Source organism: Quercus lobata, chromosome 5, assembly GCF_001633185.2.
Source record: "Quercus lobata isolate SW786 chromosome 5, ValleyOak3.0 Primary Assembly, whole genome shotgun sequence".
NCBI classification, from domain to species: domain Eukaryota; kingdom Viridiplantae; phylum Streptophyta; class Magnoliopsida; order Fagales; family Fagaceae; genus Quercus; species Quercus lobata.
In genome coordinates this window covers 78,983,039-79,009,519 of record NC_044908.1, presented here as the reverse complement: position 1 = coordinate 79,009,519, position 26,481 = coordinate 78,983,039, and the positions used below count along the sequence as shown (strand labels likewise).

General features: G+C 32.6%; 1 protein-coding gene and 1 pseudogene across 2 annotated transcripts; one reads left to right on the top strand and one right to left on the bottom strand.

Moving 5' to 3' along the window:
• Positions 1 to 16,880, top strand: part of LOC115991222 — a 29,958-nt pseudogene extending 13,078 nt beyond the window's left edge.
• Positions 12,139 to 13,455, bottom strand: LOC115991696 (beta-galactosidase 16-like). 2 transcript variants are annotated; one of them, XM_031115554.1, is made up of 4 exons: positions 13,175 to 13,455; positions 12,990 to 13,092; positions 12,689 to 12,783; positions 12,139 to 12,586 (listed from the first exon to the last, which is right to left on the bottom strand). In XM_031115554.1, exons 1-4 carry the CDS (start codon positions 13,256 to 13,258, stop codon positions 12,404 to 12,406), a joined length of 465 nt encoding a protein of 154 aa, XP_030971414.1. In that variant the 5' UTR covers positions 13,259 to 13,455; the 3' UTR covers positions 12,139 to 12,403. The 2 variants fall into 2 exon arrangements, with proteins under 2 accessions (XP_030971414.1, XP_030971416.1); XM_031115556.1 differs by having other exon boundaries at positions 12,140 to 12,586; positions 12,689 to 12,823; positions 12,990 to 13,455.
• Positions 16,881 to 26,481: the final 9,601 nt, after the last annotated feature.

The following is a 26,481-nucleotide window of genomic DNA, read 5'->3' as shown; positions in this document are numbered from 1 at the left end:
ATGGAGAAGCTTTCGCATAGCTTGCACCACTGCCAAAACTATTTCTCTTGAGGGACCCTTGTTGGCAAGGGCTTGATCCCACCATGACTAACCACCGCCTGTGCCAACCCACAAGCCTTCCCACAGACGACGCCAATTGTAAGGACTCAATTTGTAACGATCCCAAATTGGTATTGGGTTCGAACGTTAAAGGCCCAAATAATAAATTTGTAGAGAGTGGGCGAAAAGGCTAGGCCTTGGTGAACGGATGGTTGTTAATCATGGTGTTCATGATGATTACACAAGGGTGAGCTGAGCGTATCCAAGTAGACTCTCTCCTCGGCATGGCCTGAGTGGCTCCGGTCCTTGGACCTCGTCCGAGGAGCTTAATGTTTTTATTATTCTTTTTACGCTAGATTTCAATGGCCCTAGAGACCATCCTCTTTTGGCGTGCTTCCTCCTCCTTTTATATTAGCTTTTTTCCTCTCTCGAACATCCACGTGTAGGTTTAGCTTTAGAGGGCTGATACTAGTCTTATCAGCCCATACCCAAAGTAGTTGAGGGTGGTTGTAAAAGCTGAAGAGCATGACTCTGTCAAGCGCAAAGTACTTAATTACAGTAATGACAATCTTTCCTTTGTTCTCTGTCGCCATACTGTTCAGGGGTCCCTTACCCATTAAGGCGGACAGGGCGTTTGTTGGCGCATTCAATGCGGAGGTAACAGTTTTCCTTGAACTACTCCTACAATGTACTCGCCCTTTCTTCTAGGAGCGCTCTGAGGGCCGCCTTTGATGGCGTGCCGTCTCTTCCTTTGAGGTTTTGGGACGCCGAGGACAGGATCGTCGTCGGCTATATCTCTAAGCCACTTGGATTTTCGTTGCATGTCCTCAGCAACACCTCTTCTCGGCGTGGGCCTTAGGCCATAATGGAAAGTGGGTCGGGATCACAAATTCTCTGGCCCCACAAGTTCCATTAAAAAAAATTAATATAACTATATATTTTGAAAATGTAATAATTGAATTGCATGTTTTTTATACTCTTAAACCATGAGTAAAAAACTTGCAATTTAAACAATTAATTGATGACATGAATATTAATCTTTAATCTTCTAAAAAAATTTGTTTGCATGGAGAATATTAAAAGAAAATATATTCCAATAATGGATGTACCAAATTCACATCCAAAAAATATATTAAGTGAAGTAGTAGACTTAAGTTAAAACCAAGTTGATAGCCAAACTTTGCCCTTAATTTTGAAAATCTAACCATTGGATTAAAATTACATGTTTTTTTTAAAATATTTTTAACACAACTAAAATTTTGTGTTAATCAAATTTTATTTACTATTCAATCCTAAGCTTATTTTTTATTCATAATTTTAGAGTACAAAAACTAAAAATTTAAACACTTGATTGTTGACATAGCTCTTTAGTAAATTTTGCAAGCATGAAGGATATAAGAAGAAATGTAATCCAATAGTGGATTTGCGAACATTCACATCCAATAAAAAATAATATTGAGTGAAGTTGTAGCTAAACTTTGTCTTTTTAGGAATCAAAAGACTTTGTTAGGGTTTAAGTGAGAAAGTAACAATAGAGGATATTTGCTTATTTCCAAAAATTTTGGGAGAACTTGATTGATTTTAAAGTTTAGAGAAAGAATTGTGAAGTAGACCAAACTAAAAGAGAAAAAAAAAAAAATTTCCCCCATAAAAGAAAGTTAGAAAACTATTTTTCGGGCGTTGCCTAATGACAAATTGTTAAAGAGACAGCCACACTCTGTGGATGTTCTGAAGAAATAATGATGGTAGTACTGACTACAAAACAACCTTTATAATGAATTTTACAAAAGCTTGTTTCTACCTAAATTTTGTCAAGATGAGTTGATAATTGAATACAATAACATTATCTTTAATCATTATATGATAATCTTTTGAAAAATTCTTAGTTATTTCTTGAGTATAGTGAAATGGTACCTCTTCCTCTTATATTTATGGTGGACCTCACCATGAATTTAATAAGAAGAGGGAGCAACATTCTCCCCGTTCCCGGAATATATAAAAACTACTCTAATCTCTCACCCATCTGCTGATAGGTTGTCAAATGTGTCAACAGATTGATTTGACATGTCATATAAAAAACATTTATGGATTTGATATGCAGGAACCTCAAAGGAGTACTACAAAGCTAGACAAGTCATAAGTTTGAACTTTGAAGTTCATCATGTTAAATAGGGCTAATTATAACTCGTATGTATTTAATGATTGTTGACACTTGATACGTTTGTAGAATCGACTGTACAAAGTTGTGAGCCTTGTGGCATAAACACGATCCCCTATCCATTGAGCACTGGACCAAGTTGTGGTGATCTTAATTACTTCAGTTTCAACTGCAATACTACCTCACGCCAGGTTAGTTTCATGGCACCAAGTGGCACATATCGAGTCAGTAGTATTGATCCAGATACACGAACCTTTTTAATCCAAGTTAATGACAAAGGAAATTTGCTGCTCAACCATTCATTGCCATTTGATTTAAGTAATCCAAGAAACTTTAGTTCTGAACTTTCATCTGAAGTTACAGATGAGGTTGAGATTGCTTGGGAGCCACCACTGGAACCTATTTGTAATTCATCTGCAAATTGCAATGATTGGTCACATTCGACTTGCAAATCCGCAAGAGATGGGAAGAGGAGGTGTCTTTGCACCTTTAGCTATCAATGGGATGGCGCAATGTTAAAATGTAGAAAAGGTTAGAATTCTATGTCGTTTGCCTTGTTGCGGAAGCAGTGATTTTTTTACTTTGCATTTCTTCTTTCTAAATTGTGATATTGGATGCTTTGTTTCTTAGGACTTTGCCTATTTAACTTAGAGATTAAATTCTATAAAATATGTGGAATAAGTCCCTATTTTATATCGTACATTATTACTTTGAACTCAAATTGACCAGGAAATCTTCAAGAACCAACATAGAAGTCATTTAATCTACATCATTCCATCAAAATCTAACTATAATAATCATAAAAAATCCAGGGTATCAAAGGAACCAAAAAATAGACCCCACCCTTTAAATCCTTGATATATTTCATTTAAATCCTACCCTTTAAATAGTGACGAACTGGATCCACAAATGATGGAGGGTTTTGTCCATATAGAATGTAATATCTTTTGTGAGAAAATACTTATACACCCCTTGAACTTTCAACTACCGGCCAAAATATTCCTTTAACTTTTTTATTGGCCAATTTATTTCATAAACTATACACAGCTGCCAAATCAATACTTCTGTTAGTTTGGTGTACAAACATGTTAAAAAACTAACAGTTCACTCACGTTAGAGACACATGAGATTTAAAAATTAGCAAACTCGTACTAGAAATCCTTTCCGTAAACCTTAACCTTGTTCTTCTCATTCCACATTCTACTCGTACCATACGTGTTCTCAAACAAACAGTCTTGAAGGTTATCAAACAAAAAGACTTACAGTCTTGAAACTTAGCTACAAACCCCTTATAGTCCTCATTGTCGTTGGTAAAGAACTTCATTGCCCAAACACCATTAGCCACAAAATCAACACAACGCTGGTCTCAAAAAGTCTTCAACTGACCCTGACTCTAATCTTGGACCCAACTTTCAAAACCCACCAAGAATCTTCACCTTCTTGTTCTTCTTCATCATCACCATCGCCTTGTTCTTCAATCTGAAATCTGAGAGGACTTGATGAAAGAGTAAGAAGTGAGTTTATTGGAGAAGACCAATTTGGTTATTGGGGTGTTTCCAGCGATATGGAGGTAGAGCTTGACTGGGTTTTTGAGATTTGGGGTTCAGGTTGAAGATGGGTATTTGAGCTTTGAAAGGTTTGAGTTAATTTTTAAATCTCACGCGTGCCTGTTAGATTTTTAACACCAAACTAATAGAGGTATTGATTTGTTGGACGTGTGTAGTTTAAAGAGTAAATTGGCTAATAAAAAAGTTTAGGAGGTGTTTTAGCCAATAGTTAAAAGTTTAGAGGATGTATGAGCATTTTTCCCTATGTTTTATGTAAAAATAAATCCTATATGATGAAGGGTTTTGTCTATATAAAATATAATATCTTTTATGTAAGAATAAGTCCTGTTTTTTGCCGAAGTTTTCATTTACTTACCAATAATCACTTTTTATTCTAAACTTAGAAGTTGGGAGGTCAAATTGCCTGTACCAAGGTAATAAATGTTATATGTTATTATATATAATAGTTTTGTAAGGGATGGAACTATATTGGTACTAAGGGGGGCAATGGCCCCATAGTCCCAATAATTTTTAATAATTTATATATATATATATATATATATATATTTATATATCATGTTATTAAATAATTTTTAATAATTTACAGTGTCATGCTATTTATCAAAATTATTATTATTATTATTATTATTATTATTATTATTATTTTAAGAGTTTGGCTCTAAAAAGATATGAAGTCTTTCTCAAAATAAAAAATAAAAAGATATGAAGTCACCCCACCTAAGAAAAATAAAACAGTCTTTAAAGGGAATTGAAAAATGTTAAGAAAGTGTAATATCACATACAAATTAATAAGATTACTAAGTAAATTATACAAATTTTATAAAAGTCCTTAAATTCACTATTTTTATGAAAATATGCATAACAAATCTTCAGTGGTTTTAATATAATTTTCCTTAAGGCACTAGCTAAAGAAATTTCAATGCCAATATTAAAATAAAATTCCTATTTGATTTGAGTGATAAAATATTGTCTTGAGTTTTAGGTTTTGTAACTAAATTCCAACGATGCACTTTTTGGTTTGCGTGTTTATCATACTTAGTTAACATATATAATTTTCTTGAGTAAAATAATTTTTTGAATTTATTTATTGTTATTTTTTTTTCTAGTATGTAGTTTGTTGAAATTTGGGATAGCAAAAAATGCAATCTTACATGACACGTCAATTTAAAAGAAAATTGAGTTTTTTGAGAGATAGATTGTAATAATAGTATTTCCTAAGATGATGTTTAATTGATGTATTCTTAATTTGTTATTTGTGGGTCAAATACTTTTTATGTATGCAAGGCAGCTAGTGTGTTCCATAAGTTTATTAGTATTATGAATAATAAATGTTCACTATTTTTCAAAAATAAAAATTTAAATGTTTAAGAAGTTAAAATTTTCAATAAAAAAAAAAAGGCGAAAACATCATTTTGGTCCCTACATTTTGAGATCACAGTCAATTTGGTCCCTACATTTTGGTAGCAGTCAATATGGTCCTTGTTATTTTCAACTTCCAGTCAATTTGGTCCCCACCGTTAACTCACTAACAGAAAATGCTTAGGTGGCAAATGGTTTGCATGATTGGCGCCCATGTGACTAACATAATAATATAAAATTAAATAATTAAATAGCAAAAATCCACATAAGCATTTTAATGAAGAAAAAAAAGGCCATGTCAGATAAACAAAATCTAAAAAAAAAAAATAAATTGAAAGAAAAAAAAAAGAATTCAAAAAAAAATTTCTCAATTTTTTTTTTTTTAATTTTCTTTTGTACTCTTCCAGTTTCTTAACTACCAAACGCTTACCCAGAAAGACAATAATCTGGAAAAAACAATAATATTAGGCTGCACAAATTCGCCCCAACCCCTTACCATTCACCCAAATTCTTAAATACAACCTAACAAAACAAAATCCACATCATTTGCACAAACCCTCGCCCTAAAGTCAAAGAGAGAAAGGGCAACGTCAAATTGATGTGGCCATAAACGACGACAAGAAAGCCCAATAGTTGAACGACGCTAAACTGCGACGGTACGACATGCTTGGGTTGAGGACAAAGGCAAATCAGCCTCCATAGTGGATTTCATTGATGCAAAAAATTCAAAGGAAAAAAGCCGTTTGAATTTGATTTGGGTTGTCTGTTGGTGTGAATTGACTAATCGAAGTGCAAGGCATTGGGAATCTCAAGCAAAAGCCTTTTGGCCTTTGATTCTGTGACTTTTGTTATTCGGAGAGAGACCAATAACGTTATAAAAATAGAGACTTTTCTCCAATTGTTTCTATATGATGCTTTAGGATTTGGGTCAACTTCAGAATGTTCAATAATGTACTATATAGTTTGTATTGAATCTTTTTAGTGCTTGGGTTTTCAGAGATGAGTCTTTTCTTAGCTTGGACAATTTTATTGAATTATTTCTTGTCCAAGTTTTTTGCAGTTTCTTTACGTTTTATGTGTTTGGTATTTGTTGAAGATATAGTGGAACTTTTTTTTTTATTGTTGTGTCGCTGGGTACTATGTTTGGTACCTAAGAAAGTGCAAGAATACAAAAGAAATTAGAAGAAATAGGAGATATACAACCAAAAAAAAAAAATTTCTTTAATTTTTCTTCTTTCAATTATTATTATTTTTTTAGATTTTGTTTATCTGACATGGCCTTTTTTTTCTTCATTGAAATACTTATTTGGATTTTTGATGTTTAATTATTTAATTTTATATTATTATGTTAGCCACATGGACACCAATCATGCAAACCGTTTGCCACCTAAGTATTTTCCATTAGTGAGTTAACGGTAGGGATCAAATTGATTGGAAGTTGAAAATAACAAAGACCATATTGACTGCTACTAAAATGTAGGGACCAAATTGATCGTGATCTCAAAATGTAGGAACCAAAATGGTGTTTTCGTCTAAAAAAAATCATCTCATAACACATTATTAAATTAAACTCACTGGTCTTTCCATTACAAACACCATATAAATGCTCAATTTAAAATCAATTTTTTTAAATAAAACTCACAGATTTTTCCTTACTCAATAATATATGACTTATTCAGTTTTATATGAAAGATAGTATATATTGTGTGTATGTGTGCGCAAACAATATGTCTAATTTGAGTTTCATAAAATTTCATTTTGGTCCTAAAAGTCAGTCCCATAAAAAAGAGTTTTGGCTATGTCACTGCAAAGTTTGTATTTTGCACAACAGTAACAATATAATTACACAATTGATGAAAACAACATCAATTGAATCCTGCTTATTATCGTTTAAACCAATCATTTGCGCATGTTCACGATAACAAAATATGATTTAAGAGGCTTTTGTTCACATTCATTTTATTAAAGTATGACAAGTTTTTTTTTTTTTTTTCATCGGAAAAGTGGATGACATTGCTTCTGATTATTGGAATAACTAGTGTGATTATTCTCTGTGCCATTAGCTCTATTTACAAATGGCGTAGAAACATAGCCAAGAGACAAGGTAACTACCTTACAAAATGCATGCTATGCACAATTTATAGTTTTTTGTTAATTTGAATATGAATACAAATATTTATAAGTTCTTCCATGTGATTAAGATGTGAACTAAGATATAGAAGTATCTTTTGAATTTAGAAAATAGAAAAATTGATCAAAGAAATCGAGCACATAGCATGTTAAACAGTGAAAGACATGTCCAAGCTCTGAAAGACTTAAGTGAATTCAAAGAAGAAGATGAAAAAGGCATAGATGTGCCCTTTTTTTATTTGGAAAGCATACTAATTGCTACAAATAACTTCTCAAATGAAAACAAGCTTGGAGAAGGAGGTTATGGACCTGTTTACAAGGTAATTTCAGCAACATTTATTGGTCATTAATGTTCATGTCATGCAAATTGTTTTTGGTTAATGGTAATATTGTTCATTGGAATTTTGGTCACAGGATAAACTTCCAAATGGTCAAGCAATTGCAGTAAAGAGGCTTTCAAGTGTCTCGAGTCAAGGTTTACAAGAATTTAAGAACAAAGTGGTATTGATTGCAAGACTTCAACATCAAAACCTTGTTAGACTCTATGGATATTGCATAAAAGGGACTGAAAAAATTTTACTTTATGAGTACATGCTGAATAAAAGTTTAGACCTTTTCATATTTGGTTAGTTTTCAAACCGTGTCCCTAATATTTTACTATCCATGTTATGTTCACATTGTTTCTTATTTTAGTAAACAATTGCTTATTATAGTTGCTAAACCTATTCTCTGAAATGGAAATGGAAACTTGCAAGATCAAAAGCAAAGGGTGCTTTTGGATTGGGAGATGCATTTCAATATCATTTGGGGAATCACTCGAGAGCTTCTTTATCTTCACCAAGACTCTAGATTAAGGATCATTCATAGAGATTTGAAAACCAGTAACATTCTTCTAGATCAGGAAATGAACCCCAAAATATCTGACTTTAGATTGGCGAGGATTGTTGGTGGCACACAAACTAAGGCAAACACAACTAAAATAGTTGGAACGTAGTTGGATGTTTATATTATTACACATTATGGCATATCTTATATATCAAAAAAACATTTTGAAAATATTGAGTCCTAAAACATTATTTAGAGAATATGCACATAGTTTCCTTGCTAATATTATAATTTATTATGATCGTTGCAATGCAATGGCTATATCTCCCCGGAGTATGCATTAGAAGGAATTTCAATCAAATCTGATGTTTTTAGTTTTGGTAGTGTTCTACTTGAGATTATAAGTGGAAAAAAGAACACAAGTTTTTATCAGTCAAAACAAGCAATGAGCCTTCTAGGTTATGTAAGTGTGCATAATTTTTCTTAATTATTGGATCTTGGTTTTTTCACTTCATTATATTAGCTAGATTGTGTACCAGCTACGCTTTGGTCATTTTTTTATTCATACCAATTTTATTGTCACAGGCATGGAGACTGTGGACAGAAAAAGGTTTTGGATTTAATGGACGAGACCCTACAAGATACTTGTATTGCAAATCAATTTGTAAAGTGCCTAAATATTGGTCTATTATGTGTACAAGAGAATCCAGGTGATCGCCCTACTATGATGAAGGTTATCAAGATGTTTGATATTGAAACTGTGAACCTGCCAACTACCAAAGGACCAGCCTTTTCATAAGGAGAGACCAGTCCAAGGCAACTTCTTCTAATCAAACAGAATCAAATGATGAATTAACGAATACTCTAGAAGGACGATGATGCATGGTAAAGATTCTCATGAGTCTTGTAAATCTCTTAATTACTTATGCAAATTTTTTTGTGCACCCACAAATAGAAATATAATGTTTTCTTATTAACATTTCTTGAAAAGTTTGGGGGTCATAGCCCCCAGGCTTGTATATACCTTTGCCCCTGATTTGACTTGTAAGTAATTTTATTTTTATTGTCTTATAATCTCTCTATAGTATAAATTTTTAATTATTTTTCTATTCTAAGTAAAATTAATAAATTTAACATTTTCCTTTTAGAAATAAGGAAAATATGGACCTTGAAACGATGACATTGACATGTACATGTGGCCCTACTCATTCATGGGAAGCTGAAAATACTATTGAAATTTTATGACTCTTAACTCATAGATGCCTTTTTTTCATATTATTTAGCTATAAACAAATCAAGTTGCTTGGGTTTGGCTAATTTAAAACTCAATTCATTATTTTTATCGAACTGATGAGTTGAGTCCAAGTCTTGCTTTCAAAATTGTTTGTCAAACATGCCAACTAAAATAAAAAAAATAAAAATTAGCTTTTCAACAATAAATAAATAAATAACTTGGCTGAATCAATTTATAATAAGAACCTTGACCATTATAGTGTGTGTTTGGATAGAACTTATTTTGTTGAAACTGAAAACTGAAAACTGAAAACACTGTAGCAAAATAATTTTTAAATGTGTGAATAGTATCGTGGGACCCATTTTTAATGAAAAAATTGATAAAAAATGAAATTTGTGGGTCCGTGAACAGTGCACGAATGCACTGTTCACGTAAAACTGGTCAAATATTGTGGCTACTGTTCATGTACAGTACATGAACAGTAGCCGCTTGTGAGGGAGAAAACGCGTGAACCAAAAAAAAAAAAAAAAAAAAAAAAAAAAAGAAGGAGAAAACGTAGAAAGTAAAACGCAACGTAGCAAACGCGAATACAAACACACCCTATATATATATATATTGTATTTTCCCCCTCTTTCTTCCATGATACAATATGATATAAAACCCTTTATTTTTAATTAAAAAAAACAATATGATTAAAAAAATTACGAACTTAGCAAAAAGCAAAAGAAAATAAGGATTACCAATCTTAGTTATTAGCCTATCTGATGGTTGACTAAAAGTTAATAGAAAAAAAAAAAAAACCATAAGATAGACCTTCATTCTATAATTATTACTCTTTATCTTTAGAACTAGTATGTAACCCGTGCTACCGCACGGGAATGGATATAATTAAATAAGACAATGAAAAAAAAAATTGCATTTTATTAGTTAAGTGTTACTATTGGTTTTTTTTATTTTTTATTATTAATCATGAGTTTATTCATGTTTAGAAGGCTTAATTAAGTCCAAATTCATATTATTAACCAGAAAATTTTATTAACAAAACTTAGCATTATGTAATTTTTTTACAATTTCAGTTGAGCAGACCAACAAACCTTATATGATATGGCTTATCAACTGGGGCTTTACTTGTAATTGCTTATAAATAATTGGCATAAGAGTGGTTTGTGTGTATAGGTGGATTGTATGTTGGGCATATATGAAATGCTATTTGTATTGTCTATCTTCTAGCTTAGATGAGTATAGTTTGATAGAATTCATATAATTGATTTCTGGGAGGTATGTGATGTGTGATCAATGGATGGTTTCCTTTTACTTTTTTATTATTATTGTGTGGTTCCACATGAGTATGGTTCAGTGTCATCACAGTGACATAAAATATGCTTTGGACAAGAAAGATTGTGCTTTATTATTTAGTAGGTATTGTTTGGTAGATTATATGTATAAATTTGGAGATTTTAAGTTCCAAATGATGGTTCTAATTTATGATTTAGCAAACTTTATTAGAAAATGCAGATGATTCAAATTTTATGGTTCTAGCCTGTAACCCCATGCATATGCATGGATATACTTAAAAAATACACATTGAGGTGCATAGTATAATTCCTATATATATAATTTAAATGCTATTGATATATAGTTATTCTTATTTTTTTGTTAACTCTTTAAAAAATCTTGTAAGAATATTATTAGGTAGAAAATGTAAATTGTCCATATTGTTTTTTAAAAAAATTTATTAATTCTTAATTTTTTATATTGTGAAGCACTTTTTTTTTCTTTTTTTGCTTGCTTATTTTCTAAGTGATAATTGCTTGCTTCATAATGTTTTTTTTAATTATTATTAATATATAATTCAAAAAAAAAATTTACAAAAAGAAAGGAAAACGTTTACTCACCTTTTCTTAGGAGTGTGTGATTTGTTTTGTTAATGGAGACTCTGCTTTTTTGATCTTCATCATACCACTAAAAAAAAAAAAAAAAACGATTACACAAATTGCAGCCCAAATTGGGGAAAACAAAAGAATATGAAAGCAAGGGAGATAGAGAGAAACTACCTTCAATGCCTTTAAAAACTCAGAGAAAAGATTATGCATTTGAGAAATAGATGAAAGTTAAATGTGAAGATCTATGCGAGAGTGAAAGTTTGTGTTAGTTTTAACTTTTAAGTGGTGAAGGCGTGGGAATTTTTTTTATTTTTTGTGGAAAATGTGGCTAAATGTTTTTGGAAGGTTGTATGTTTATGCTTATATGAACAATGAATGGGATGGTATAGGGATTTTTATACTGTGCAAGTTAAATGTTTTTGCTTAGGTGAATGAACTTGATTATTGTGGTTTTCTAACTTCCGTGTTAGGTGTTAATGCATGCACAAAAATTTAAAATTTTAGATAAGATACATGATGCAAAATTAACTATCCAATTTAGAATTTAAATTATATTTTCTCTCAATTTTGATTTTATAAATATATATATATATATATATATATATTCCTTTGGCACAAAAATCTAGAAAGGATTTTAGAGTGATTGGGACTGATAAAAAAAAAAATAAAAAAAACAACGTGAAGAGCCAAGAGACAGAGAGAGTCATTAAAGACTCCTACGTGATTTGAGGAAATTTGTATATTTATGTATGGTGTGGTCTTCACTTGACACCTAAATTTAGAAAAATATATTGGGACACATGGCTTAAAATTAGAACTCTAATTTGGAATTCTATATTTGAATTTAATTGAAAAATCTAATGTAATGTACTTAAGATATTGTACATAAATTTTACCCTATTTAAAAATATTTTAAAAAATCCTTACCATCATCTAATTGATGAAAAATGTTGACATATATAGTAAATGAAATTCATGAAGCCAAGGTCACTTTGACGACTGAAAGTATGAAGAAATATTTTACTGTATAAGAATGGGTTTGAAATAAGAGTAAAGGTGGAAGACCAAATTTTTAATTTTTTAGCATAGAACTAATGGCTTCCTTTTTACTATTAAGTACAAACGAAAAATTGCATTTTATTGCTCAGTGACAATAGTTGTATGTGTATTGTTACTAATTAATCGCTTGTATTGTTATTTTAAGTATTCAAACAAAAGTACCAAACATAAGTTCTAAGGCATACCATGTTTGTGAAGGACTCCCTTCTGGGGTAAGAAATGAGACCCAATATTGCCCAATACTTTGTCCATTAACCCAAGCTTCCCCTTTTCCCATAGAACCAAGGTTTAATGCAACAGGGTCATTTCCTTTGGGTGCATCAAATTGAGTCTATAAAGACAATCCATGAAGATAAGGTTAGTGCTGATTAAGTATACAGAAATAGTTCAGGCAAGAATAATTAGCATGACAAAGCATTAGCAGAATTTATACCTTGTACCATGTGAGTCTTTGATGATTAGAGTTTCCAAACCTTCTCCATTGAATATTACTTGACCCTTGTTCTGTGTGAATATTTAATTTCTCTCCTGACAGCCCAACCTCCATGAAATTATTGCATGGAATTAGCTAGTTCGAGATCATAATCTCATTAGTTATAAACTTTGTAGATGAAAAATGGGTTATGACAATCTTTGAGTGAGCACTTGATATGAAAGAATAATATGAAAATATAATTTGTGGATAAATAAAGCATTACAGATTGAAAATACAAATATAGATATAAGAAATGAACCTGGTATCCCATGTATAGTCTGTGAAATCTTCGCATCATTTTTGTTTAGTATCCTTACTCTACGTAATCCAGTAACTCTTCTCTCAAGAAATGATCCTGAGTCCTTCATGCCACAAATAAAAAGTAACTCAATACAATTTTTGAACTCGAAAGCATATATATAAGATAAATGTTACAGAATATACACTGATGGGGATGAAACAATAAAGGCATGACTGGATGCAATTTTCTGAAAAAATGGAATCTAACGAAAACTTAATTCTCCTCATTCATGTGGCTGAATGTTTCTGGAAGGTTGTATGTTTATGCTTATATGAACAATGAATGGGATGGTAGGGATTTTTATAGTGTGCAAGTTAAATGTTTTTGCTTAGGTGAATGAACTTGATTATTGTGGTTTTCTAACTTCCGTGTTAGGTGTTAATGCATGCACAAAAATTTAAAATTTTAGATAAGATACATGATGCAAAATTAATTATCCAATTTAGAATTTAAATTATATTTTCTCTTAGCTTTGATTTTATAAATATATATATATATATATATAAAATTCCTTTGGCACAAAAATTAAGAAAGGATTTTAGAGTGATTGGGATTGATGTGAAAAAAAAAAAACAAACGTGAAAAGCCAAGAGACGAGAGAGTCATTAAAGACTCCTACGTGATTTGAGGAAATTTGTATATGTATGTATGGTGTGGTCTTCACTTGACACCTAAATTTAGAAAAATATATTGGGACACATGGCTCAAAATTAGACTCTAATTTCATATTGAAATTGGTGTGATCCTCACATGAATCTAGGCACATGTCACACAATTAGAGTTCTAATTTGAAATTGCAATCTGGACACGTGACACAAAATTAGAATTCTAATTTGAAATTGCAATTTGAGTTTCTCTCTACTTCACCTATTATTTTATATATAGATTATAACATGTTGAGAAGGGGTTGGATCGATCCCAAGCATCCTGTCCTTTCTTCCAGATGGTAAAAACTCATGCAAGATAGGAGCAAGACAAGTTAGAGTTATTTTTCATCTTTATTGATATGTGGGGTTGACATGGATTAAAATGAGAGAAATGAGAAAGAATTGGGAGAGATGATCTTGAGAATATCAAGAGAGGGAGGTAAGTTTTTTTTTTTTTTTTTTTTTTTTTTTTTTTTTTTTTTTTATGGAGGGTACTAGAATATGTATAAAAAGTTATATTATATATAAATAAATAATATAAATTTATATTAGAAAATATTATACACATATTACCCCTACATGCACACTTGAGATTGGGTGGGCTAGAACAAGACTTAGTAGGGTAGGTAAAACTGTAAAAGTTATCACTAGTCAAGGGCAAGGTAAGTGCACTACCATTCCTTTTAAATGGAGGAATGAAGTCGCAAAAAATACCAATAGTTGTTATAATACCATGCTAAGAAATATAATTCCTCTTCGATATAGGAAAAACCTACACAAGACAAGCTGAGACAAGTTGGATTTCATTGGAATAGAAGTGATAAACTTATCTCTTTTTAACCTTGAAATCACCAATTTTCTTCAAAGTTGAATAATCATTAAAAGCTTTAGAAAAATTAATATTGCACCAATATCTTTTAAAGATTCACAAAATAATAGCCTCCAAAATTTTCAAGGAGGGGAGTTTTGTACACAAACGTTTGGGAAAAGATTTATTTCAATACATTTCTCGGTAGGTTGGTGTAATTTATCTAGTTATAAATAAATGATTAACATGGCTATAAATTTACAACCATCCTTTGTAACTATTCTTGTATGAGAACAACAAGGGAAAGAAAGTTCAAAATGTTCAACGATATTACTGCAAGTTCAACAACTTTTCAAGATTCTCATAAGCTTGATGGAGGTAGAAGAAAACAGGATCTACCATTTTTCGATATAAGCACCATACTTGCAGCAACAGACAATTTCTCTCTTACTAAAAGACTTGGTCAAGGTGGCTTTGGTCCGGTCTACAAGGTACTTTCACCTTATACACGATAAGCATCTAAGATAACTATACAACTTTGTTAAATGTGAAGCAATGCTTATTATTGTACAACTACAATTTTTGTACATTTGGGGCAATGTTGAGGTCGAAAAGCTAGTATCATAATTGCACAAAATTTTGGGAGGAAGCTCTCACAATTTGTTATTTTTAATTTCTAATAGCCCCACATGTGTAAGATAATATTTGGTGGAGGTGATGGACGTGGTGTAAAAGTGGCACATGCATAGTGATATATAGTATAAAAAATTCATAATAATTTATTAATATTTGTAACTATCAATTAATATATTAATAATTTCAAGTCTCATTTATAATTTTAGGGTCAACTAGCCAATGGGCAGGAAATAGCAGTAAAAACACTCTGAAGGAGTTCAAGGCAGGGCACAGAAGAATTTAAGAATGAAGTCATGCTAATAGCCAAACTCCAACATAGGAATCTTGTGAGGCTTTTTGGTTGCTGCATCCACAAAGAAGAGAAGATGTTAATCTATGAATACATGCCAAACAAAAGTCTACACTTTTTCATCCTTGGTATAGCATTTCTTCCTTCACTTATGGCTTTCAACTATCTGATTCTTTCTTTCAGGCATTATTATAACTATAGTATAACTAAAATCAAGTTCAAGACAGATGATGATCTTAACTTCAATTGTTTTATATTATGCCTTACGGATAAAAACTTTCATTTTTTTGATCCAAACGAAATAGGAAGGCAATTGTTGGATTGGAGTAAGCGATTTGAATTTATTTCTGGTATTGCTCGAGGAGTCTTATATCTTCATCAAGATTCAAGACTAAAAATCATCCATAGAGATCTAAAAACAAGCAATGTACTACTCGATGCTGCAATGAATCCAAAAATTTCAGATTTTGGTTTGGCTAGAATGTTTGGAGATGGCCAAATTGAAGCAAATACAAATAGAGTTGTTGGCACCTAGTAACTCTCTCTCTCTCTCTCTCAATTGCATTCATATCCTTAATTAACACAGCCTATCAAACTCAAGAGTAAGGAACACGAATTGAGTTTGTACCAAAGATAAGATAAGTGGGCTACACATGCACAAACACATTGACAAAAAATGTTAAAAATAAAAATCACACAATCATTATTTTTTTTTTTTTCAATTGCAGTGGATATATGGCACAAGAGTATGCAATGGAAGGATTATATTATATCAAATCAGATATCTTTAGCTATGGTGTCTTAACTCTAGAGATAATTAGTGGCAAGAGAAACAATCACTATCATATTGCAAGTCCATGCCTAAATTTAATAGGACATGTAAGTAAAATATATTATCATTTTGTTTTGAATTAATGAACTTCACCGTAGAAGTGTCAAGTATGATATTGTTAAATTTTCAGGCTTGGGACTTATGGATGGAAGGCAAAGCCTTGGACATAGTCGACTCATCATTGGGTCAAGCATATCCTACTCATGAAATTTCAAGATGTATTCAAATTGGGCTTTTATGTGTGCAAGAACAAGCGACAGATCGACCAACCATGGTAGAAATTGTATTCATGCTGGGAAATGAAACAACTCTTCCCGCACCAAACAAGCCAGCATTTATCAATAGAAAAAATATAAATAATGGTCAAGACTCATCAAATTCTGCAGGAGCACCTGGTTCAATCAATGATGTAACCATTTCTGAGCTTGAAGCTCGTTGAAGTATGCACTTATTACTTATACTACAATTTCGTATTTGAAGAAATACAATGCTTATGGTACTCTATAGAACACTCTAGTGGTGTTCTACTGATAAACTTGTTGGCAGATGTTCAACTTTTCTGTGGTGTGAAAGAACACTTATTATGTTATAATCTCTTCAATAGAACACTCTAATGGTATTCTACCAATAAACTTATTAGCAGAAATTCAAGTTTTCTGTGGTTTGAAAGAACACTTACTATGTTATAATCTCTTCGTTATGGCTCAAGGTGAAAAACTCTAAAATGATCTCACATGGAGAACACTATAGAGATAGGGTTTTCTAATTATTCAGGCTCAAGAAGATTTGTTCTTAGCCAAACTTGATATGTTAACTTTTCTACTCAGAATTTGATATGGTAACTTTTCTCCTCATAATTATGTTTTCTCCTCAGAATTTGAGTTTAACCTCATCATCTTATAGTAGCTTTTGGCCTACATTTAACCATAACACAATTAGTATAAACCCAAATCTAAAATGTTTTGGTGCCAAAATTTTCCAACACATCTATCAATCCTAATTTAAGGTTAATGAAGAAGAAGAATCAAAGTCTGAATAAAGACTTAGCAGATGAATCAGAGTCTTTCTAAAGACTTTAATTTTGTCAGTTAAAAAATTGACATTTTCTTAAATATTAAAAGAAACCTGTGACAATTGTTGGACTCATTAAATTTAAGGAATCATTCAAAACATTATAGTTTATAATGTGGCCCTCAATGAGATGAAATTTCTTTCTTTAATTAACATGAGACTAAATTTCTAAGTCAACCAAAAGTTTCTAGAATGATGAATCATAATCTTCCCTTCCATTAATTGTACTCCATGAATCTCAGTATGCCACATGTGTTTCACTGTTCCTTCCTTTTTCTTTTGTGATAAGTTTGGATTGAGGGAAGTAGAGTAGAGTAGAATTAGCCCCAAATTGCACCAATTAACATCAACAGTCTAATTTAATGTAATTCTCTTGTATGATTTGCATACCCAAATTACGCACAACTTACATCTTGTAAGACTTGCACAATTTGGTCACATTCACACATTCACATAGATTGTAAATTTACACAAAGAACCATTTACCCACTCACCCACAAGCACCGCATACATGATTCACAAATACACACATACACACACAGGGTTTCCTATACACAAAAAATGAATAGCCCAAACAACAATTTTATCCGACCCAGTCAATTGTGGTATAGCCTAAACTTGCCAGTCAACCTAAAAGTCCATTAAAACCAACAAAGCCCATTTACGTATTAAAATCCAAAATTGTTCAATTCATAATATAAAAAATTAAAAATAAAAACCCAATAAATATCAAGCCCATAATGCCTCTCTTCAACTAACATTAGAAAAATCTGAAAACATGCTAGGCCCATAAGATAACCATTTTTTTTTTTTTTTAGGGAAAAGGCCCATAAAAAACTTAACACTTTTAAATCACAAAATCCAAAACACCACACTAAAACCAAACTCTAAGTATCACAATTCTATTAATAAACCCAAATCTAAAATCTAAAATGGTTGTTGTCAACCTCTTAATAATGGATGTTGGGATAAGAAAGCTCAGAGAAGAAATTTAGTTGCCCATAAATTGGCTAGTCATTCTCAATTTGTATCAGACCTGGTTGTGTGGATTGAAGAGGTGCTCTATTTCATCCAAAATCAAGTGTCTCTTGATGTAGCTGGTTAATGTTATTTAATGACAGTTGATGAAATTTCTACCAAAAAATGATTGTCAACTTATCCATCAATCCGAATATAAGTAAAACAAAGACAAGAAAAAATAAAATAAAAAAGGCCTGAATTCTAAAGACTTTAATATTATTATGAGTATTTTTTATGGAAATTTAGAAAGATTTTTAGAAAGAATCTAAACGAATACAACATCTATTGCCAACTCAGCAGCACGAGACTTGGCGAAACCAGCCAATTTATTGCTGGGAATATTACACAAAGTAATAATGGAAGAACAAGATTAACAGAAAAGACAAAAAGAAAGTAGATAACTTGGAGGCATTATATCGTTTTTCTTAGACAATTTTTTCCCCCCACACTTTTGTTGCTAAAGGGTTATCGCAAATTTGTCCTCAGGATACAACCAAGATGTTGGGTTCTACAGATAGCAATTCTGGAGAATGACCACAGGATTTCTTGTGTTTCTCTCCAACTTTTGATTTTGTGAAATTAGTTTTTCAAGGCACATATGGAGAGTTAGTTACTTTTTCATAAAACGGTTAACAAAGATTGAAACCTCGTTATGTTTCATGAAAAAGCACATGTGGAGAGTTAGTTACGTTTTCATAAAGCGGTTAACAAAGATTGAAACCTCTTCAATCTTTCTCAATAGTCATCAGAAAATTCTAGAAAATTCCAGAAAATTCAGATTTCAAATTTTCACTTAGAAAATTCTAGAACTTGAATTTTCACTTTATGAAACCATATTCTCTAAACTCAACCATCATTATTACAACCTATCCTTGTATATACCTATATATACAACAATCCCTCACTAGGTTGTAATAATATATGTCTCACTTGATTGATATCCTATCATGCATAATGGAAGGTGTCTTTCAACTTAAACCTCCCTTTAGTGTAATTGCTCAAGAAATCAACAGAGTTAATGGTGGCTTGGTGCTTAAACCAAAACTCTTATGTGTTGAAATCAGAAACAACACACACATGAGAACATCCACAACACATTTAGAAATCCACTATTGTTAGCACTATTATGGCCTTGTGCTCTTCCCGGTTTAGTGAACTTGTACAAGAGAAAACCCTTTTACTTTTGCTAGAAGCGGCACCACTCCTATGTTCACAAAGGTGAAGATCCTTCTTATGTCCCTGTTACACAAACATTTGTTCTTTATGAACTTCATTAAGAGTGTAAAACTCATCCTCAATTACATTGTAACAATCTGCACTAATCCATTCTGAACGAAACACAAAATTAGTGCTCTTACTAACCACGTATCAATAGCTTGTTGTTACTCTTTAAACCTCTTTAGATTAAATCAATTCGAGGTTGGGTTCCCACTATTGGTGATTCTCTTAAAAGAAGGGTTTTAGTCTGTGAGAGACCGCGCCCCCGGCCCGTTTTATGATGTGTTGGGCCAAACTCACATGAATGGGTGGAGTCGTGTTATTGCCTCTCAAAATAGAGGTTCGACTAGTTATATTTTTCCCTTTAGATTAAGGGTTTTACAATGGAGTCGCCACTTATTTAATTATTGGAAAAATAAGAAAATCATGAATGAAAAATTCCTCATTTTATTAATTTGAAATTGAATTTACATTGATCATAGGAAAATTACATGGCTTTGGTCCTAGATACAATCTAAGATAAAGTACATGGCTTTATTTCCTAGTTACAATCTAAAAATCAAAAATTACATGGATAAGTATTTGATCTACTAACCCTTGATCTAAGCTCGGATGCTATGTTATAAGATGGGAAGGTGTTAGGCACCCACCTTGCCTGGTAAAACCGGTCTTCTAGACTATGGTGGCCAACATTCATATCACATCATCCAATATGTCAATCAATTTGTATGTTGAATTTAATGTGTGTGCATGTGATAAACCCTAATTCAATTTATTAAGCATGACGTTTGAATTAAAAAATGAACTCTAGTGAATGTGTGTGGATAGTGATAACCTAGATTCAAGGATTTGAAAGAATTACTAAACAAACATGTTTTTCATATTTTTTATGTGGATTTAAGATTAAATCTAGTGATATGCATGAACATGTGATGATCAACTAAGAACATGTGAAGAACACATAAGAACAATTAAGAACATTCAAGCATATTCAAGAGAATTATCATGTTTTAATCTTAAATTCTCATCATGACAATATAAGCAAATAGTTAGGGAAGGGGATTATACCTTCATGCGAGATCCATGTAATGGAGGAGGAAATTCTTGATGGAGGTCCTAAGGGTGGAGGAAAAGAAGAACTAGGAGAGGGAGAGTGAGTCTCACTCAATACCTTGAGTCTCAGGAAGACCAAGATATGACAAAACTACTCAATTTCACTAGAACTCAAGAGAAGAGAAGAGAGGGGGATTTTTTGTGTGTTTTGGAATGAAGGAGAGGGGGAGTTTATATAGTAGTGGTGGAAGAAATATGAATGGAAGGTCATTTAATGAGGGTTGACAAGGAATCATGAACCTAGACTTCATTTTAGCCTTTGGGGAAATCTGGTGCATTAAATGTGGAGATTGATGAGAGTAAAGAGCAAGCAAAGTTCGGTTTTCTCGTAACTGCTGTAACAGCTTGTAGAGCCAATTTTGAAAAATCATATCTGCCTCAATTCTGATCAGAATTGTCTCATTCTTGTACTCAAATTGAAGCCCCGGATGTCTAGTTTTTGGAAAAAATAACCTCATTCACAGATTCAAAATATTATGAGAGATATCAATGAAATGGTAAGCAGAGGTCATTTGTTAGAAAATGGTTTCAGCACAATTAACATTAATAGGTCCCCAAATTAGCCCCCAATTAACATTAAATGGCTCCAATTACTCCCATTTCAGACTTAATTGGCTCTAAATTTACTCTAATTAAAAGATAATTGTACAAATTACTCATTGAATAATTAATGTTTAACTATCTAGTTAATTAGGTGTATGCAACTCTACCATAAAATGTAGTCCTAACCAATCAAATTATGACACATCATCGATTTCAAATTGATTATATTTATAACCAATTGAAATCAATTGTTCATAATCACATATAGTCAGACTCAATTTGTAATAGTGCATCTCAGCCATTAAAACTTGATTTGATGATAACTTTCAATCTAATGGTCCGATTAGGGCTCATGACCAGTCGATTTGATCGTTACAACATCAAGATCATTTTGGTGAAATGAGATTAAGGATCTAATGACCAGAATCAAGATGCATATTTCCAATATGAAATTACCCTTTTATCCTCCATGTGAGGTTAAATACGGGTTGCAAAACAGGGTGTCAACAGAATGCCCCTCATTGGCAGAGCTTGAAAAACGAATGCCAATGTACGAAAGAGACACCTAACTTTGCAATCAGTATTTAACCGTGGTGAATGTATGATGCATGTAAATAAAAATGCAGACGGTCATGTTCTAGATCAAAATGTGGACCGAATCTCGAGGGAGATTGCCTACGTACCTCTTAGTGGGAGGATCAGGTCTAAACGTAGTTCATGCATGCAGCCCCCCCCTTTGTTTGTTTGTTTTTTTTTTTTTTCTTTTTTGTGTTTTTTTGAAAAAAATGAGTACAAGACATACTTACCAGTGGTCTGATGGATTTGAAGTTTTGGACGTGCTTCCCAGAGGTCTGTGGATTTGATTTTGGACGTGCTTCCCAGAGGTCCATTGAAATTGAATTTGGACGTGCTTCCCAGAGGTCTGATGGATTGAAGTTTTGGACGTACTTCCCAGAGGTTCGATGGTTTGAAGTTTGGATGTGCTTCCCAGAGGTCCATTGAAATTGAAGTTTGGACGTGCTTCCCAGAGGTCCGATGGATTGAATTTGGACGTGCTTCCCAGAGGTCCGATGGTTTGAAGTTTGGTCGTGCTTCCCAAAGGTCCGATGGTTTGAAGTTTAGACGTGCTTCCCAGAGGTCCATTGAAATTGAAGTTTGGACGTGCTTCCCAGAGGTCCGATGGATTGAATTTGGACGTGCTTCCCAAAGGTCCATTGAAATTGAACTTTGGACGTGCTTCCCAAAGGTCCGATGGATTGAAGTTATGGACGTGCTTGCCAGAGGTCCATTGAAATTGAATTTGGATGTGCTTCCCAGAGGTCCGATGGATTGAAGTTTTGGACGTTCTTCTCAGAGGTCCAATGGATTGAAATTTTGGACGTGCTTCCCAGAGGTCCAAGGATTTGAATTTTGGACGTGCTTCCCAGAGGTCCGATGGATTGGAATTTTGGACGTGCTTCCCAAAGGTCGATGGATTGGAATTTTGGACGTGCTTCCTAGAGGTCCAAGGATTTGAATTTGGACGTGCTTCCCAGAGGTCTAATGGATTGAATCTTGGACATGCTTCCCAGAGGTCCATTGAAATTGAATTTTGAACATGCTTCCTAGAGGTCCGATGGAATTGAAAGGTATTATTCATATCGATGTGTGTGTGCCTTTTACCCTAATACCTGCAAAATAAATACTTTCAATTAGTAACAGAGATGTTCATTGAAAAGATTTTGGCATACCTGGCGAATGCCCCTAGTTTGGGACATATTCCATGCTTCGATGAATGCTGAAGGTGGACAATTGACTTGATGTTGCACCATTGGAGAATATGGAAGAGGATGATAGCTTTTTGTTCCTGAAGAAGAATTTAATGAAGATTTTTTTTTTTGAAATGAATTTGGAAAACTTGAAGTTTTTGAAGGAATTGAAAATTTTGATTGATGACTTTTTTTTTTTTTTTTGAAAAATTTGGTAATCTTGAATTTTTTGAAGGAATTGAAAATTTTGATTGATGATTTTTTTTTGAAAGCAACCTAAGAAGTACGAGCCCAATGCCCGTAGTCCCAAGGCCTTTTTTGAAAATTCCTTTCTTTTTTTTTTTTTTTTTTTTTGAAGATATGGAAATCTTTTTTTTTTTTTAAATTGAAAATTTTTTTTTTTTTTTGAAAATTTTATCTCTCTCTCTCTTTTTTTTTTTTTTTTGAAATATGAAGATTTGTTCATTATCAAAAAGTGAAGAAGATGAAGATGGAGTAAAAGTGATGAAGATTTATTCATGATGATGTTTTTTGAAAAACCTATCCTTTGAATGAGAACAACTTTGGTTGGGAGTTGATGCAGATTACTGGATAAGTCCTTGCTTAATTCCTGTAAAAAGATAATTTCAATTAGCAATGGATTTATTCATTGAAATGAATTGAAAGTATTTAGCCAATGCCCCTAGTTTGAGGCATATTCCATGCTTAAATTGAAGTTGAGTTCATTTGATGTTGCAACAATTGGGGAACATGAAAGAAGATCACGGTCCGTCATCATTGGTTCCTGCAAAAAGGCTTTCTTTCTCTAGCTTGTTAGAAACCAATTATCATGAAAACTTGCATACAATATAAATAGGCCAATGCTCTAAGTTTAAACATGCTTAATGCAAAACAAATGAGTTTAGCCTAACATGCACCCAAACAATTTTGTCACATTATTTTGACTTTGTTCTCCAAGGTTGTTTGAGTGAAAGGGATCGAGCCTCTGCAAGGTTGCCTATGTACCTCTGTCACAGAGGATCAGGTCAAGACGTAGTTCAAGAGAACTGGATTTTGAAAAAGATTGATTTTTTTTTTTGAAAAAAAGCAAATTTCCATTTTTTTTTTGAACAAGATGTGATCCTTTGAACAACATTTTGGAAAATCAATGTGTTTAAGAACCAAACAAATCTCTTTGATTAGGAAGGATCAAGATCATTAAACTCATGTAATCAAATTTCCTACATCCTTTTGAACATCGTCAGATTAAGTCTCCAAAGGCAATCAAGAAATGAAATGTGATAATATTTATGAATCACATTGTTGGGTGCAAACAAGGAGAGTGCTCCAGGTTTGGAAGTTCTTTTGAGGATTTGAGAATTTGAGAAATTTTGTCTTCGGACATATCATCCTGTGGGGTTTGACAATTTTAAGCATTTTTCCTTTTTAATTCAAGAGAAAGATATTATTAGAGTTTAAGATGCGCCTACAACTAGCAAGACTTCAAGGAGGTCTTTACTCATGGGTTGTAATGTAGGCCGAGTTCAGGTTATGAAATGAAGGATATAAAAAGGCTCAAAATTCCCTATGATGTTCCCCCAAGTATGCATTACTCAAAAATCAAGTATTGGAGGAGTTGTCACATTTCTTCTTTGTCATCTTCTCACTAGTCTTCATTGGTCACTTGTATCAACATTTGTTTTTATGCTCATTCATCTTGAATCATACCTCTAGACTTTTATCTTGTAAAATCCTTTTCTTTTTAGATTACATTTTCAAGTTTCCAATTTGCTAGGATTTTACCTTTTTTTTTTTCTTTTCTTTGGCCCTAGCTTTTGCCTAGGCCGCCCTTTTGGGTTTTCAGCCTAACGGGCTTTCTTTTCTTTTCTTTTTTTGGCCCTAACTTTTGCCTAGACCGCCCTTTTGGGTTTTCAGCCTAGCAGGCTCCTTTTTTTTTTTTTGTCTTTCATCTCTTGATTGAATGAACTTTTGGGGACCTTTTGCCCTACTTGTATTTCTCAGCTTAATGATTTTTGGTCATTTTGATGCACTCTTTAGACTTCTTTATTGCCTCAATGCACTTGCACCTTTCTGTGCTTGATGAATCTTTTCCTTTTTTGATGAACTTTCTTTTGGACGAACCTTCTTTTGGATGAACCTTCTACTCTTCTTGGCATGATGAATTTCAGGTTCTTCAAACTTGATGCACATTTTGTTTTCTCTCACATTGATGGAATTTCATTTCTCTATCCTTGATTGAGTGAAAAATCCTTTTACTTTGATGATCTCTTATCTTTAACTAAATGAATTCTCTACTTGTCTTTCATGTCTTCTAGGAGAGCTTCATCAATTAGCTTCAAAACTACAAGGTCAACTCCTCCTCAACATGAGATTTAAGCATGCATACTTTGAATTTTCCCACCCTAGGTTTAGATTTTAGTGGGTTTATGCAAAAAAGAGGCTAAGTGTTTAAAGGCTCAAATGGGCTAGCAATGGATGATGAACATTCTAGGTCATAGGAAATAATTTGGTTTAACCAAAGATGGCCTCCTATCCCTAGTAATGCTTGCTTGTAGGCACAGTGATTCAAGCTCTTTTAATAAATTCATCTTAAAAGAAAAAGTATGAATGCTCTAATGATGTGAAACAAAAGACTTTTGAAAATTGGATCAAGTGCATGGATTCTCGAGATTTTTCAATGGATGGATTTTTTGATTGCCTTTTAAGACCATTTCTTCTTATATTCTAAGTCAAGTAGCAAAAGTCTTTACATGGATCAAATGAAATTAATCATTCCTTGGTACAAGTTGATTGCTCAAGCTTTTAAACATCAAGATTCTAAAAATGTTTTGTCCAAGGGATCCTCATGTACCATTTTGAAAAGGAGACTTCTTTTTTTTTTTTCTTTTTTCTTTTTTAATCTTGAAAGAAAGAAAAAAAAAATTGGGTCTTTTATAAAAAAGTCACTAGGAAGTTCAATGCCCCTAGTTCAAGGAATTTTTTTTAAATGACTTAAGGGCTCAATGCCCCTTGTCCAAAGGCTATTTTCATTTGAAAATTTTTCTCTTTTTTTGGGAAATTTGGAAATCTTGAATTGTTTTTTTTTTTTATTATATATATACACAAACAAAGCTCATTAAATGCTACATGAAGAATTTGAATTCAAAGAAACATAGAAACATGGAATAAACAATCAAACTTTAAGCTTAACCATGATGTTGCAAACCAAATGTAGAGTGAGGCAAAGTTGGGCCACTTGCTTCCTCTTGGTCCATTTAGGATGCTTGAGGCTTGGTGTGCTTGAACCTTGATTATGATGAAATGGCTTGGGCTTTCACTTGGAAGGCTTGAACATTGATTATGATCTCTTGGTATCTGCTTGAAATGGCTTGGGCTTTCACTTGGAAGGCTTGAACATTGATTATGATCTCTTGGTATCTGCTTGAAATGGCTTGGGCTTACACTTGAAAGGCATGCATCTTGTGAGCTTTTGGCCTTTGATGTTGATCATGAGTATACACCTTTGATGGGCTCAAGTGTTGGGCT

What these genes read in the sequence shown, in the direction of transcription:
- LOC115991696 (XM_031115554.1), bottom strand. Translation starts at nt 13,258, where the DNA reads ATGAGGAGAATTAAGTTTTCGTTAGATTCCATTTTTTCAGAAAATTGC. An exon ending in ATTGTTTCATCCCCATCAGT is followed by an intron (nt 13,093 to 13,174) that starts GTATATTCTGTA and finishes TGTGGCATGAAG; the next exon opens with GACTCAGGATCATTTCTTGA. An exon ending in AAAGACTCACATGGTACAAG is followed by an intron (nt 12,587 to 12,688) that starts GTATAAATTCTG and finishes TTGTCTTTATAG; the next exon opens with ACTCAATTTGATGCACCCAA.